Genomic DNA, 17,602 nt, shown 5'->3' with positions numbered 1-17,602 from the left:
CTTAATATTGAGCAGTGAAATTGCATGAATATTTCTTATTCTGCTGTTATGTTATGTTGAACAAAATATAATTAGATCTTCACATTTTCCAAAACATAAAGACAAACATTTTAATTTGTGGTAGAAGTGAGATGAGATTTCATTTGGAAAATCCGGATTAAATCGAATAACCATTCTCTCCGAGTACCTAGAATCTTGATCTATACCTTCACTTGGTCAAACTTCTTATTGCCATTTTTTTCTTAAGAAGATCCATCTTCACATGATCTTGTAGTTCTATATCTGAACATCTTCTCTTTATTCTGGCTTATTGCCATAACTTTAGTGCTTTTGGGGAAACGGTAAATTTGATATTTTTGCCAAAACATTCTTGTCATCTTTTATGCCATTAACTAAGTATTCCAATCTATGCAGTTACTGTATTGCTCAATTCTTCATATCTTTCAGACATTTTCTTTATTGAAATATTCTTTGCAAAGACTTTGTAACTGGCTTTTTATTTCTTGATATTACTAAATAAGCTCCTTATCATCTTTGCTTACCATCTGCATTAGTTTTATCAGTAATTTTGTCTAGGAAGACTTAAGAAAGGCCTAAACTCTTTGGATGTTGGCCAAACATGAGTCATAACTGAAAAACCTTATCATACTTACATCTTAATTTTTATAACTGAATTGTGCTCAATGAAGTCACCACCAATCAGATGAACAAAAAACTGGTATTGAAGATCCTGAATGTTAGGATTCTTATTTTCTTTTGCTTTCTTAACTTGTGCCTCACTTATGTTTCTTTTAACTTCATGGGATATTTATTTCAGAAAAGCTAAAGAATGGATTTTATGTCATAGAATATGTACTTTCAGGATTCAAGTGTGAATGGAAGCCTTCGCACTTGAGTATATATTTTCAGAATGATTTTAATTTTAACTGATATTGTTTAGATACTAGTGTTTACAAGGGCTTTTATTATGCTAGATTCTCTCCAGTATGATACTGAGATGTTGTGGATAGTTGGAGATACATGCTTTAAAGGCAAAGCAATGTGTTTGTAGCAGGATCCAATCTGCTTTTTCATGGGGACCAGAGATTTAGTCTTCTAAGCTTTTGTACTCATGCTGGAGCATGTGGTTGCAATTCAGATTTCCCATTGAGCTTGTGTTTCTACCCAGCAAAATTTGTATTGTACCACAAACCTTAAACATATACCCTGGACTCTTAGATTACAAGGATAGAGTAGTGCTTTATTTTGACATAAATCGTATAGTAAGTGTGTGTGTTTGTATGTGTGTGTATATGAATGAGATTGCTTTGGTGATTGTATTTCTGACTGCTTGGGTATTTCCTTTATGTTCTTCTTTTGCGATAAAAATATGCTACTGTAATTCACTGTATTCTGCGTTCTACCAGAATATGTTAAGATCACTATATAGCTATTTCACATGATTGTTAGATGACTTAGATAGAATAGTAGGAATTATTCTGATCAAAAAGATTACTTAGTAGTAGTATAACATTCTTATTTCATTAGTCTTTTTTAGTCTGGGAGAAGGGGGGAGGGTGGCTAAGAGAATGTGTTAATTCTGATTATATCAATGCTTATTTGGATTGTGTAATTTGAATTAAATTCTAAATATATGTTGTTGATGGAAGAAAGAATCTAGTGACAATTTCCTTAATTCCTACATCATAACTATTATAAGTATTATAGGAGTATGGAAGCACAGCATTTTTTTTTGTAATCAAAATAATAGAGTTCATATTCTGGAACAGATATTGTAGATCGGTTGGATTTTGCCTTTGTCTTGCATTCCTCAGTGTTTTCTCTCCTCCAAGTCTGCTCTAGAATGCTGGTTGAGTAGAATCTGTAAAGCAGATTTCAGATAATGGATTGAGAAAGGGAACTTCCTCTTGCCTGGTGAAAAGTTTGCTAATTTGTCACTGGATTTATCTCTACCATTTTAATACTGCTAATGCTAATAACATGCTTCATGTCTCTGCTCCATTTTAATAGTAAGCCATCCTGAAATATGTCCAGAATAATAATTATTGCTGTTACATAATGAACATGAAAATATATCAAATTGATATGATAAGATATGATTTTATAAAATGTTTCTCTGTAGTCTACATTTAATTGTCTCCAAAAAGTAAGTGTATGTATTTCAATTCTTTCTAGGTATGATGAATGGATAAAAGCGGACAAAATAGTGAGACCAGCAGACAAAAATGTACCCAAAATAAAGCATCGAAAGAAAATAAAGGTAGATTATTTTAGACTGCTGATGCTGAATATTACATTGAAATAGAAAGAAATAGAAAGACTGTCATAGTGATTTACTATTGATAGCAGCTATTCTAGCTGGAGGAAGAAGAGTTACACAGGGACTTCATTTTCATATTTGCTTGTCATTATTCCACTCATTATGAAGTAACATATTAGTGTCTTTTGCTGATTTGTTGACAATTTGTCCCTCAAAATGAAGAAATTCAAAAATCCTACCCTGCCTATTTGCATAATTATTTTGCCACTGTAAACTTGAATTCTTCCCAACCACTAAACATTGCCCCCAAGGTGTTCAAATATTTTCAGTACTTTCCAAATCATTGAATAGAACTCATCTGTAGACAATAATAATATGTCTTAATTACCAGTTTGAAAAATGGATACTTAAAATTCTAAAAGATGTGGATATATATCAGATAAGAAGTGAAATGGTTCTGTACAATATTAAGATCTATAAAAGATTTACAAGTATATATTTTAGATATGTTTCTTCTAAACACATGTTTAGCATCTCAATTAGATTTACTTTATATGAAGTCTTGCCATTTTATTTTGTTTTATTCTCAACATTCTGTTAACTCTGATATAAGATAAATTATATTAATAGAATATTTCTTTCTTTTAAACTAGAATAAAGCTGATAAAGATGAGAAATATTCCCCAAAAGCATTTAAATTTCGTCGTTCATCAAAACCACCATTTCATGTTGGTATATCACCTGAGATGGCATCCAAACCAGACACCAGTGAAGCCAAAACTTCTGAACTAGCTCCAAATAAATCTTTAGAGATTATTTCTATCCTTAATGGACTGCAAGGTAATGAGCACAAAAATGTATTTCTTTCTGAGAGAAACAATTCCAAGTCCTTGATTTTCATGATGGTCCAAAGGCAGACCCATTTGTGGTTTTTAAGCTGCTCCTGTGAGCGGCCATAATTTGAGCTGCATGCATAATCACATAGCTTGTGATTTGGCATACTGAACTTTCAGTGAATTTGGCTTCCCATGACATGGGAACCTTCTGAGCTACTTACTCAGGCCATCTTTGTTTTGTTTTTTTAATTAGACTAAACTTCTCTATAATGTTGATGGCTTTTGTTTTTTATCTCCTTGTTTAAGAATAAATTTATAGTGCTCTACGCCAGTGTATTATTTTTATCTCCTTTTTTGTTTTTATTTTGTTAGCTTCCTATCATTCTGGATTCATCTGTCCCTGTGTTTATAGTATTAAAATTATATTTCCAATTTTAATTTTGTTTAACCTGAGCATCCTTTTAGTATTCACCTCTTTCCAATTTTTAATCAGAACTTTAGATGAGTTCAAGGGTTTGTGTTTGTCTATCAGATATTCGACTGATTGAAATGATCTGCATGAAATCCATTTCAGTTGAAAAATTATTTGAAACAGCAGGTTTCTGAATAAGATGATAAACTATTGTTGGACGTATATAATTTTGCCTGATTCTTTGGATATAAACTCATATAGTAAGCATACACAATCTTTTTTTTTTGGCCTGGATGATACATCTTGTCTTTCTGCCTTCTCTGAGGGATGCAGAAAATGTGGCTAATAAATTAGCATACTCTAAATTATTAGTTGGTTTTTGAGGTTTGGGAGATGGCTAAAAGGTACAGTGGATGTCTTAAGAATGCTTTCTTTTGGTGGGGAAGGGGGATCTTTCTCCTTTTCTTATTCACTGTTTCTTTCTGTATGCAGCATATATCACCTTTATATTTCAAAACATAAACAATTTCAGAATAGTTCTCATTTCTATTGCCTGATTGCCATTTCAACAGCACGTTTCATCACTTGACTTTGTTTGTTTAATGAAAGTATGTTTCTTTCTGTACCGTATTTGTAATTGTTTTATTATCCAATTAATATTGAATATAACAAATATTGTTTAGGATACCAAAAGTTAGGGAAGGACAACATTTTGTTATTAATTCCAAGAAATGATGTAAAAAATGGGCTCATTTGAAAGATGTACATGTCTTCTGATTATTACAGAAGCCTTTGTCCTTAAGTGGTAGTTTGTTTATGGAACATGAACTTTGGGTTCAAACTATTGTCATACTTTCAAATAGACATTTAAATATATATTTTTTCTTAAAAAATACATCCAAATAGGGGATACTACCCACAGGGAAGTTAAAGGCTAATTCAGATTTGTGTGAAATGTATCTAAACATAGGATATGGATGCTAGAGGGGTTGATTTTCTTACTTTTTTTCCTCCCATAGCATCTGAAAGCTCAGACGATAGTGAACAAGATGATGACCAAAGTGCTCCAAATGTCTATAGCAATGGGAAGGAGGATCCTCAAGATGAAGCTTTGACCCAAGACAATAATGAAGTTTGTCTGAAAGAGCAAATCAGCTTATCCATGCCAGAAGAGGCAGTAACCCTTGGAGATGCTACAGCATCCAAGCCAGTATCAAAATCCCCAGAAAGACCCCAGAAAGAATTGACAGAATTATCTGATGATACTGACTGTGATGGTGACCATGCAAGTGCCAAGAAAAGGAAAGAGATAAAAAAGGAGGCAACGGATAAAATAAAACGTGGTAAACGAAGGTACTGTGTACCTGAAGAATGTTTAAAAACTGGATCACCTAGTAGTAAAGATGAAAAATCAAATGGAAAAGATATACTTAGCTTGGAAAACAGCAGTAATAGTTCTTCAGATGAAGATGAAGTAAAAAATAAGTTAAAATTAACGCCTAATAAGAAGTATAACGGACTAGATGATAAAAGGAAATCTTTACGGACAAATGCTTTTTATCCTGGGTTCTCTGAAGTGTCAGAGAAGAGAATAAAACTTCTAAGTAACTCTGATGAAAGGCTTCAGAATACCAGAGCAAAAGACCGGAAAGATGTGTGGTCAAGTATTCAGGGACAATGGCCTAAAAAGACTCTCAAAGAACTTTTTTCAGATTCTGACACAGAAGCAGCAGCTTCTCCACCCCATGCTTCTCCTGAGCAGGCAACACCAGAGGAGCATCTGCAAACCCTTGAGGAAGAGGATACCTCTTTGTCTAGTTCTAAAGTTGAAAGATCTTTGCCACTAAGCACAGATGCAAAACCTGTTGAGGAAAAGCCAACTGAAACGAACGACAAGAAAGTTGAGTTCCCAAGTAGTGGCAGTAATTCAGTTCTAAACACCCCACCCACCACACCTGAATCACCCCCATCTGTAACAGTAGCAGATTCCAGCAGGCATCAGTCGGGCATATCTATTTCTGAAGCTCTGGCACCGAGTCAAGAAGAAGTACGAAGCATCAAGAGTGAAACAGATAGCACAATTGAGGTGGACAGTATTGTAGGAGAACTGCAGGACCTTCAGTCTGAAGGAAATGTATCTCCCACAGGCTTTGATGCCAGTGTCAGCTCCAGCAGCAGTAATCAACCAGAACACACAGAGAAAGGTATAATAAATACAGTTCCATTTAGTAAGTGTCTGGCTCTGGCTGGGGATTATGGAAATTATAGTCCAATACATTCAGGCAGTGCTGAGTTCAGAAAGGCTAATCTGCTTCATTATAGCCAACTATGGTATTGAGTAAGATAGTTTCAGATTTCAGAGTGGCATTATTTATAGTATTTGCCTGGATGGACATGGTTGAGTGGAGAGTTTGCTAAATGATGATGCAGCTGGTTGCGAAGGTAATTGTAACCATGCGGTATCTACTTGCCATTGCTAACATGGCAAATCTGGTAGATTCTGTGTTGGTTTTTTTTTTTTCCTTTCAAGTTTGCTCTTTTGAGTTTTCGTATATTACCACCTATTCAAAATACATTTTTCATATCCTAGTTGAACATGAGATGCTTAAAAGCTATGGTCTCAGTATTAAGTTAGTAATCTTTTTACAAAATTGAGTACTCTGAAGTTGGTAGTAAAATATTTTTATTCTTAGCAATGCTCTTTTTAATAAACTACTGTTTTGAAATTTTAATTTAGTTTATTTTGATAGTTAAACAACATCAATAGAACCAAAATATATTCTGCTTTTTTATTGTTTTCTTTTTCTTTTTAATCTGCATTCTAACCCCACCTCACAAAACTAAAATACAGGTAATCCTCAATTTATGACCACAGTTGGGACCAGAATTTCTATTGCTAAGCAAGGCAGTTGTTAAAAGTGAGCTACACCCAGTTTTCAGCCTTTTTGGCCAGCATAGTGAAGTGAATCATTGCAATCCTTAAGTAAATCCCACTGTTGTTAAGGGAATCCATCTTCCCTCATTGACTTTGCTTGTCGGAAACTGGCTAGAAAGGTCACAAATGAGGACACTGCAGCTGTTGTTGATCACATGCCCATGCGGATACTGTGACAGTCGTAAGTGTGAGGACAGTCATGAGTCACCTTTTTTTAGTGCTGTGATAACTTTGAATGGTTGTGAGTCAAGGATTACCTGTGCCGCAAAGACCCATTGAAAATCAGTGATAAATCTTTGCTTTAGTAAAATTAATTCTCCCCAAAATAGCTTGGTTAATTTCAAGCATCTTCAGATCAAGATTTAAGGTTTTGACTGCCTTTATTGACCTGAGGATAATTTTGTCTGAAGATCCTATTGACATCTCATCAGTTTTAAGTGATATACTTTTTTCCCATTTGTGGACTAAAAGAAAAAACATGCACAGTATAACATTGCATAATCATTATCGATTACAAGTCATAATAGGGCACAGCTCATGCACATAGTATAACTGTTGATAATTTAAGGACAGATAATTGCCTTTATTATCTAATAAGTAACAATAAGTAAAATGAGTCAGAATACCATAGGAATTTAGAAAGGAGAGGAGAAACAGCTACAACTGCAAGAAATAACAAAACAAAGGGTGTAATTTCTATCATACCTACACTATAGGGACTCCATCATGTATCAAATGGGATTTTCCTATTTTTCTCTTCCAATACTGCTGTGAGGAGAACATTAAAATGGATCGGGGATAAGATTCTTCTGAATTTTGAAAGTGATCTTGTACAAGTAATTGACTGATTTAAAATTTAGAAACTGGTTGCTAATAAATGCATTGTGGGGACAAGTTCATAGTCCTATTGACCTTCCATATCTAAAATCCTGTGTTTCAAAATTAAGTTGCATGCTGTAACCCCAAAGGAAAAAAGCATGCCAGAAAAAAACCTCCACAAAAATGAAATGTCATGTAATTATATTTTTTCTAGCAAAAATCAAAATAATCTGCTATAACTAAAGTGGCCAATCCACCTGAACTACAGTATGTAACACTTTCAACCAAAAATTAAAGAGAATCCAGAGCCTCTAAATTACTTCTGCTTCTTAGTGAAGCATTATATTGGGGACACAACAAGGGACCAGGAAAACATTTCTTGAGAATTTAAGTTTAACTAACCATCCTGCTACAAAGCTCTAATTGAATCCCATTCAATAGCTGGGCATAACAGCAGCTGGATAAACTGCAACTCAGTTAAAATAGAAAGCCTGTATAACTGAGGATCTTGTGTTATTTGGGATACATAGTCCCCTGGGCATTTCAGGCTCCAGAAGCTTGGAAAGCCAGCTCTAGGTATTTAAAATTTTTGATTTGTTTGATTATGTGTTCTCCTGTTTGCCAATTGTGTAACTCGGATGCTCAACTCTTAGACTTAGAATAGTATATAGCACATCAACTTATAGGCCTTAACAGGATTGAAAGGTAAAACTACCACATAATCAGCATATAAAAGTGAGTTGGCATGTTATTGGGCCATCTTAGGATAGAAAACCTGATTGCTTAAAATGGCTTAAGTAGTAGGAGGTAACAAAGCAGCCCTGCACCAGTGGTGGGTTGCAGGTGGTACGCCCTGGTACAGGCGTATCGGAACCTGCCCGGAGCACTGGGTTCCGTTCCAGTACAGTGCTCCGGAGGGCCCACCCACCCGCCCTTACCTGTCTTTAAACTCTTCAGGGCTTCCGCGCATGCAATGCTCTGCCGAGCAGCTGGAGTGTTGCGGAGGCTCGCAGAGGCGTCACTGGACAGTAAGATGTATGTGCACGCGCTGCGCACATTCATGTGGAGGACCACGGGTCCTGTTGCAACCGTACTGCTTGCAACAGGATCCAAAACCCACCATTGCCCTGCATCCTCTGTTTTTTTCACTGCTTTGGTTAGACGTCCTTGTGCATTACATCTTTTACTTGTGTTCTCATATGTTTTAAATATTCATAGGAATAGATACTTATCAATTAGGGAATCATTAAATTTGCATCACAGTTTGCTCCTGTATATTGAATTGAATCCAGGCTTAAGTCAGTTAAAGGGGTAAACCATATTTCAAAGAATACTTTTTCCCAGATGCTGAGCACTATAGCATAAACTAATGTGAATCTACCAGCCCTGAATCTTTGCCTGTTTATCTCTCAGGATCGATTCATATCCAATCAATTAGGAATTTAATTTGCAGGTGCTTAGTTTGCATTTTACTGATTTGGCAGCCATTAAGCAAATACCATGGTCGTAAGTGCTAACTCATACTTCCGAATGGCAGTTTTTGCTGGCAAAAAATGTCACAAATCATAATCATGTGATTGTACGATGCCGCAACTAGTCATAAAGGCGAGTAGGTTGCCAAGCGCTCGAAATGTGATCATGTGCCCAGGGGATATTTTACAATGCCAAGAAGTGCTTTATGAGTCATCATAATTTTAAATGGTTGTTATGCGACTGGTAGTAAGTCATGGACTATATCAGTCTTACCATCAATGTAAGAAGACTTATCTAATAACACCTGGGCAAGCTTTGTTACAAAAATAGGAGGATAGTAAGAGAATTCTATTAAATGTTGTTAAATATATTTGGACAATGATCAAATTGGTTGGCAACTGTAAACTTAAATGTGTAGCATTCAGCAACACTACTTTATTACCAACCAAAGATGGGTTACTACCAGTGTAGTAATATATTTGCCAATATCGCTAGTAGTAGATCCATTTAATACTGCCAAATTCAGTTTAAGTAGCACTTTTGTATAAAGCAAAATGTTATAAAACAGAATCCTCTAAAATTCCCAATCTTGTTATTGGATTGTTGCAATAACAGTGGCAATATTATCTGATCAGGGGGTTGATGCAATTTGATCACAAGCTCCTCATCATAAATCCCAGTTTTTGCACTGAAGTTTTCAACCTTTATTAAATACATTTGATGGAAGCCTATTTAATAAACCTTCCAAGTATAATTTTATTTTTCTTCCCACAGTTTTGATTTGAACTCGAATAAGTAAGGGAGGAATGAATATATTAACAAAAAATGACTCTTGAAGAATTTAAATAATGCATGGCATTTCATTCTTTCACATTGCTATGACATATTGTAGGGATTGCAAACTAGTGATTTGGATCTGTAAAGAAGTGGAAAGTAACAAACAAGACAAATGTAAAGCTCCCCCTATCCCACTCCAAACTCTGCTTCCACAATACTTCTATTCCTCCAAGCACAATGCTCTCACATACCATGTTTCTTGTGACAAAACTACATCATAATTGGAGATACAAACTAGGATATTTTCTTCTGACTTTCCAGCCTTTAATGTTCCAAGGATAGGGCATACCAGTGTGAGCTAGATAAATATTGTTTGGCTTGCCTGGAGGGAGGTGATTTCAGAGATGTGTCTGGGGGATCTTACAATCTGGTGAAAGCCCCTACCTTAACAAGGTCTGATATTCTGAGACGGCCCACCACAGTTCATTGAAAACCCTTTGGTGAAGGTGAGATAATGGAAAACATAGAAGTAGAAATGAGAATGAGCTAGAAAGTGGAACAGAGAACTGTTCTACTGCTTCTGAAATCCCTTGTCCAGAATTAACTTCCTAAAATATGAAGAATTGCTTTGAACTGGCTCTATTCCTCTCTTTTGATAGTTTTCAAATTATGTAATTTGGGGAAAGTTGCTGTTTGAAAGGGGAAATATTATAAGGAGCTCCTTATAGCTCTCTTCTGTAAAATATGGAGCTGAGTACTATTAATATACTAATAATCCCCAAATTTATAGTTCTGTAATATTATCAAATAATGGTTTGGTTCTTCTAAAAGCCTAAAACTGCAGTCAATAGTAGATTCAGTGAAGGACAATAAATTGAAATTGAATCCAGACAAGATGGAGGTGCTCATTGGAGAGAGGGTGTCGCAGTTCCAAAAAGTTGGTAGATCTTCCTGTACTGAATGAAGTCAAGTTGTCCCAGATAGAGGAAATGAACAGTTTCAGTGTATGGGTGTATCCCAATCTTTCTCTGGAGGAGGCAATGGCCAGGAGTACCTTAATTCACCTGAGCTGACATGTCAATCATATATCTTCCCAGAATAAAATGACAATTAGTTCATATGCTGTTTACATTCAAGCCTGATTAGTGGATTGGTTTCTATGTGGGGCTGCCTTTATGTCTAGTCAAGAATCTTCATTTGAGAGAAGTTATGTGAGGTTCATAATCTCTTCCTATTTAGTATGAGTAAGATTTTAACTATAAATTTTTGAAAATTCTGTTCTCTTTCCCTTCCTTTTAAAATGTTATTATCCTGTTTCCTGATAGCTTAATGAAGCTGTCTGATTATTATTTTTAAAAATTAAATTAATACATTTTAAAATGTTTTTATGTTAAGCTGCAGCCATTTTGAAGCCAGTTGCCCTGTTTCCAACTAGGTTATAAAAGGCTGTTACTGCAAAATGATATAATCAAAATTGAAATGTGTTTCTGATATATTCATGTAAAAATATCTTGTTTTTATGTTAATAAAGCTTGTACAGGCCAGAAAAGACTTAAAGATAGCCAGGGTGGTGGTCCCTCGAAAAAGCAGAAAAGAAGTCATAAAACATCTGTGGTGAACAACAAAAAGAAGAACAAAAGTAGTAAGTATGACAAATCAATGGAGTGTAAAACTTGGTCTTAAAACTTATGAATAGATCATGAGCTGAATCCAAAAGTATCCTTCTGAAATCAGGAGAAATAAAAGTTTCATACCTGTATTTATAGTGACCGAATAGAGAGGAAGCAATTTGTGCTGGTTCCTTCTCTCTGCAGCCCTTTCTGAACTCCCCCAAAACATTGAAGATCCTTTAAAAGTACTTCCCCTTCCTCTTTCAGCCTGCCAAAACATTCTAAATTGAACCCCGCTTAAAGATTGCTTCCACCCTTAGGAAACTGTGCAGTGCCCCCCAAGTGAGTCATATTCTTACTTATCTCTAAAAACAATGCAAGTTTTTAATTTTTCGATGAAAATATTCCATTATATATTTTATTGGAGGACAAGAAGATAATGCTTTTTGTGACTGTATATAAGTATTTGAAGTGCTGAAATTTTTATCAATCTAAGCCTATAAAGTTCATTTGTTGTCTCTTCTTTCAGCAAACAGTAGTGATAGTGAAGAACTTTCTGCTGGAGAAAGTATTACCAAAACTCAGCCAGCAAAATCAGTTTCTACAGGGGTGAAATCTCAGCATACAAAAGCTCAAGCTAGAATACAGTCTCCTGGAAAATGTGGGAAAAATGGAGAAAAAGATTCTGATCTCAAAGAACAGAACAGTCGTTTGCCAAAACTTTACAAATGGAGTTTCCAATTATGTAAGTAAAGATTTCCTGTGGCTGAGTTTGCCTCCTGAATTCTGGAAGTGTACCAAGTGTTTTGAATTCAAATCTGCTGAATTCCCAAGAATGGACATAACCTTTCATTTCCATAGATGCAGTAAAATACAGTCAGTAAAACTATATGAAAAAGCATTATTATGCAAAGCTCTAAAAAGTTATAAGTAGTAAAAGCTCAATTAAAGGGGGAGGAGATTAACTCTAATTACATCTAATTTATACCCACACTGTTTACCTCTCCATGAATTTGTATTATTGAAAATCAGTATTATTTCTATCATATCCATACATGGCTTCCTATGTTACTTTTCACTTCACTTTTCACTTCAGTGGAGCTGTAGAAGTTTTGTTGCTCCAGTTAACCTGTCTGTTACCAACACCCCCTTCCTCTAATGACAAGTTGAAATGACATGGCATGTAGATCCCAAAGTTTCACTCTTGACAGGTTAAGGGAAAAGTACCTTTACATTAATGTTCAGGTTCATACTCTTCATTACATTATACACTCTTCATTGCATCATGCAGTCTTCTTAAGATTCATGCAAACAACAGAATTCTCACCTAACATTCCTATTCCCAAACCTAATCCTATCTCCAAGGATTCATTAAACCTTTATAAGTAATTAAACAACCAAAAAGATTTTGCATATTTTTATCTTATTCTCCACTCCATATTGAATCTTTTACTAAATATTCCATTTATTATTACACAGGCTTTATTTCACATCATATTTATTGATTCAGCAAGGAGTTCTCAATTACATATTTATGGGAAAAAGTTTTCACTTTATCATAGCCTTTCCTACTTTTTTTTTTTTTTCAATTTTCACTCATAGAAACAGTTCAATCATAAGATGTGTAATTGTTAATTAATTGACATACTGGTATAAATATTGTAATTACTCTAATGCATAAGTAACTAGCTCTGAGGGATTGAACAAACATAAGTTTTGAAAATTGGTCTCCACTGACTAATAAGAATAATATTATAAGCCTGAGCAACAGTTATCTATTCATTTTGTCAATAATTGCTTTTTCCAAAAGGGTTGAGGGACTAGCATAGATTGGATTCCATTGTTGAGAGATGCTGAATGTAATGCTGTATATACATTGCTTTCATTGAATAAAAACGAACTGGGATTTTGATTTGGGCTAATAAAAGTTGCTTTATTTTCCAGCTGACCTAGAAAATATGACCAGTGCAGAACGCATTTCAATCCTTCAAGAAAAACTTCAGGAAATCAGGAAACACTACATGTCTTTAAAATCTGAAGTGGCTTCCATTGATAGAAGAAGAAAGCGTTTGAAGAAAAAAGAGCGGGAAAGTAAGTGATTAGGCCTAAATATCCTGCCACCCCACCTTTTTTTAAAAAGAGCTCCTAAACTTAGAATTTCACCCATAATTGTCTTTTAAAATATTAGGTCTTACTCTGTAACTGTTAGGGTTATATTTAAGACTTTGAATTGAAATTTCTTGTTTGAAAAATAAAGTTTTTGTAAGAAAAGTTTTCATAACACGCTTGGTTGTTCCATATGGGTTTTTAGATTTATAGAATTTTAGAGTCTTCTAGAGCAGCGATGGCGAACCTTTTTTGGCTCGCGTGCCACAAGTGGGGGGAGTACAGGGGGGTCGTGTGCGGGCATGCTGCACCCATAATGCACTGCGTGACCCCCCCCCCCCAGTGCGCGTGCGCGCACAACAGGCGTGACCCCCCCATTTTTACATGCTTTTTTCATCCTCCCCAGGCTCCAGAGGCTTTATAGGAGCCTGGGGAGGGCAAAAAGAGCCTCCCCCACCTCCCTGGAGACTTCAGGGACTGTCCGGATGTTTCCCTGAAGCCTTTGGAACGCTTAAAATGACGCTCCGAGCAAACCGGAAGTGACTTCTGGTTTGCTCGGGGGGTTGTTTTAAGCGTTCCGAAGGCTTCAGGGACGGTCCGGAGGCTTCCCTGACGCCTTCGGAGCGTTTAAAATGACCCTCCGAGCAAACCGGAAGTCACTTCCGGTTTGCTCGGAGGGTCGTTTTAAGCGTTCCGAAGGCTTCAGGGACCGTCCGGAGGCTTCCCTGACGCATTTGGAGCATTTAAAACGACCCTCCGAGGAAACCGGAAGTCACTTCCGGTTTGCTCGGAGGGTCATTTTAAGCGTTCCAAAGGGTTCAGGGAAGCATCCGGACAGTCCCTGAAGTCTCCAGGGAGGCGGGGGAGGCTCTTTTCGCCCTCCCCAGGCTCCTATAAAGCTTCTGGAGCCTGGGGAGGGTGAAAAAATGGCTTTTAAAAACGGTGAACTCAGCTGGCCAGCGTGCGCATACGCGCTGCCCAGCTGACAGGGCAGCGACTCGCATGCCCTGACAAATCGCTCCGCGTGCCACCTGTGGCATGCGTGCCATAGGCTCGCCATCACTGTTCTAGAGTCTAGAATAAGGATCAACACCTCTCTTTTATCTCACCTATTATTTTCAAGCTTAAAATCTGCAAATACAAATGGATTTTTAAAAATTATCCTAGGGAGAGTCACTGTAAAAGAAAGGTCCACAATGAAACAAAGGTCCACAAGTGGATTTAAGTTTTAACCTTGTTAGTATTGGTGGGCAGGAGAGATGCAAACAAGTTTGGAAGAAAGAGAGTTATTTCATTACAATTATTTAGTCAACAACATACATTTCTGGAGGGATTAGTGGGAAAAACTAGTCAACTTTTTGCCTCATGCATAGATTTTTAAAAATGGAGCTACTACAGGCAGGATTCAGACTAATATTTTAACTACCTAAATATCAGCAACCAATTTTCATAATATCAACAAACTGTCACATTCTAGTATTTATCCTTATATTTCTGATAATTACTTCTGGAATGTGTAAGAAAAAGTTACACTTTCTGTAGTAATAACACAGACCACCTTAACTCTTTGATCTAAGGGCCGTTTCTTTAGAACTGAGCAAATTTCTTTGTGTATTCCCAACTCTATTTAATATGGCATTTTGACTGATAACAATGAACACAGGCATTTGAGGAATGTTCAATTCTGAAAGCAACTGAAAACATACATGCCTTGTATGACATGCCTTAGGGGCAGTTTGTATGGATTTGGGCATTATTTGAACAAAGGATCTGCCTGATGCTGCAGTTTTAAATTCAGAAAAAGTACTCTAATAATTGCTTTTTATAGAAGTTAAGTCTTGTCTCATTTACTGCTTATAAGTTGGAAGTGCACTTATAAAGGAGCGCTAAATTATTTGAATTTCTTCAAAAATATAAAATAAGCAACTTGGTCATCCCACATGTTTTTTTCTTACTTTAAAATAAACAGAATGTAACACTACAAGATTTTAGTGAATTCTCAGAGATCCATTATAAAAAATAGGGATGATTAGCCTTATTAAGGGTATAGTCTTCCCTTTTCTTAACTTACTTCAGAATAAGAGTGTCCATAATTGTGTATAACTACAGCTAGTCCTCGACTTACAACAGTTCCTTTAGTGACCATTCAAATTAACAACAGCACTGAAAAAAGTGACTTATGACCGTTTTTCGCACTTCTAATCTTTGTAGCATCCCCATGATCATGTGATCAAAATTCAGATGCTTGGTAACTGACTCATACTTACGACCGTTGCTATATCCCAAGGTTGCATGATCCCCTTTTGCAACCTTCTGGCCACCAAAGTTAACAACCCTGTTACTATCTTATCAACGGCAATGATTCACTTAACTCCTGTGGCAGGAATGGTCGTAAAATGAGGCAAAACTCACTTAATAAAATGCCTGTTATAATTTACAGTAATTTGCAGTAGCTGTTACTGTTAAAGCCTTACAGTTAACTTTGTAGACAACAAGGGTTGAGCAACAGACTTTTCATATATACAAATATACGATACTCTATTTTAATTTTAGTAGCAAACATTCAGATGGGACAATTTATTTGTTTACTACTATCATTGCAGGTGCTGCTACCACATCCTCCTCTTCTTCCTCGCCTTCCTCCAGTACCATTACCGCAGCAGTTATGTTAAGTTTAGCAGACCCACCCGTGTCCAATTCATCACAGAATGGAATGTCAGTCGAGTGCAGGTGACAGCAAGACTTGCCGAAGCACTTTGCACTTAATGGCTGCTGAGAGCCACTTTTTATACTGCACAGTGGCACAAAATTCAGACAAGCACTATTTTGTATTTAAAAATAATCTTGACAAGCTAACTTTGCACTTAAGTGCACTTTTATGAAGAAAAAGTACAACAGACTGCTTTTCCTCAAGCAATAATTGTTTCCAACTTGTCTGGGAATTGTATGTTGAATGAATTGAAGGCCTTCCACTGTGGCAAATGGAAGTTGTTCACTGCCAGTAGAATCAATGTGGTAAGCGTGCAGTTGTTGGGTAGGCCAAATTAAAACATTAAAGTGGCTTACTGTTCACGTATTCCCTGGTATTTTGTTAAAGCTGGAACATTTGATATTTTTCCATTCTTTAGGAAAAATGAACCTATTTTCATTTTTACAAGATAATTGTTTTTTAACTGTTGCCTTAATGGTGACTATAACTGTACAAGTCAAGCACAGGTAATTCAGTTCCAAACCTGCCGTTAACAGGATGTTTCTCATCAGATTGACAACCAAATATAAGGATTCTGTTTAAAAGGCTGACTAATGTTTACAGGTTTGAATTAGGCAAAATAGGTTATCGTGGGTTTTTGATAGCCCATGAATTGGAATGAAACTACTGTACTTTGCCATTTTTCTACGAATCAGTATTTTTTTTAATTTTGATAAATTGTGAAAAAGGAAGAAAACGGCTAACAAACTGTATTAAATCTTAATGTACAAAGATTGTATTTAGCCAGTTTAAAGTGTATATTTATTCATAATGAATTATAACACTTATATTTTTGTGTTTTCTTGTAAAAGTTTCTTTTCAGTTAAAGCAACAAATATTCCATTAGTAATGCTTATTTTATTATGAGCTGCAATTGAGAGGTCTTCAAGAAGGAGTAAAGGGTGTTAATATTAAGTCATTGTTGAGAAGAACATTGCCACAAAGGGATAGTTGTTTATAATATAAATAGCTAACAGAGTGGTTGAAATGATTTTTTTTAATTGCCTTGTATAAAATCCAAAATCAACTCAGCTGTTTTCACTTCTATTGACTTTATGTTGTATGGAACCCATGCCCTCTCGTTTGGCACTTGTATTTAATTACACAACTTTGTAAGACATTTGTATATTGCGGGAGTGTTCATTCGAGCTATTTAATACCTGGCACTGTTAATACACAGTACTTTACTGTACAGATTGTTTTACTGTTTTAATTGTAGTTCTGTGTACTTCTTTTGGCTGGGCTTATGGGGGCTGGCATGTTTTTTTTTCTTTTTCTGGCAATACAACGTGTAAGAATTTCAAACATTCTGTTTGTAGATGCTAGAGTGTCCGAATCTTTACATTTGACTTTTCTAAGAAAAGCATTTTCAGTCTTAGTAGTGTGTGTTTAAAGGTAACTGATTTTATTGAAAATGGTTTCAAACTCTTCAGATATGTACAGTACTGTAAAAATTGTTGACAAACATTGAAGGAAAGGCATATAAAGAAAAGCTATAAAATATATATTAGGTTCTGCAGACAATGGAATTATGTAATATATTGTACAAATGTAAGCAAAGGCCTCTGAAATAAAATGCCATAGTTTGTGAATACTGGATTTTGTTTCTAACAGTTTAATTAAGA

General features: G+C 35.7%; 1 protein-coding gene across 6 annotated transcripts in view; it reads left to right on the top strand.

Moving 5' to 3' along the window:
• The window catches only part of ARID4B (AT-rich interaction domain 4B), a 96,921-nt gene extending 79,345 nt beyond the window's left edge, over positions 1-17,576 (top strand). For all 6 annotated transcript variants that reach the window (XM_081943164.1, XM_081943165.1, XM_081943168.1 and 3 more), the window contains 7 exons: positions 2,176-2,260; positions 2,914-3,100; positions 4,528-5,712; positions 11,044-11,154; positions 11,652-11,867; positions 13,067-13,213; positions 15,832-17,576. In XM_081943164.1, coding sequence (XP_081799290.1) covers positions 2,176-2,260; positions 2,914-3,100; positions 4,528-5,712; positions 11,044-11,154; positions 11,652-11,867; positions 13,067-13,213; positions 15,832-15,962 — 2,062 coding nt within the window. In that variant the 3' untranslated portion in view covers positions 15,963-17,576. The remainder of the gene's footprint in view (positions 1-2,175; positions 2,261-2,913; positions 3,101-4,527; positions 5,713-11,043; positions 11,155-11,651; positions 11,868-13,066; positions 13,214-15,831) is intronic.
• Positions 17,577-17,602: the final 26 nt, after the last annotated feature.

This window comes from Natrix helvetica (genome assembly GCF_964273705.1).
Source record: "Natrix helvetica genome assembly, chromosome: 2".
In the NCBI taxonomy this organism is placed as follows: domain Eukaryota; kingdom Metazoa; phylum Chordata; class Lepidosauria; order Squamata; family Natricidae; genus Natrix; species Natrix helvetica.
The sequence above is the reverse complement of the archived record's forward strand: the minus strand, read 5'-3'. Positions and strand labels throughout refer to the sequence as shown.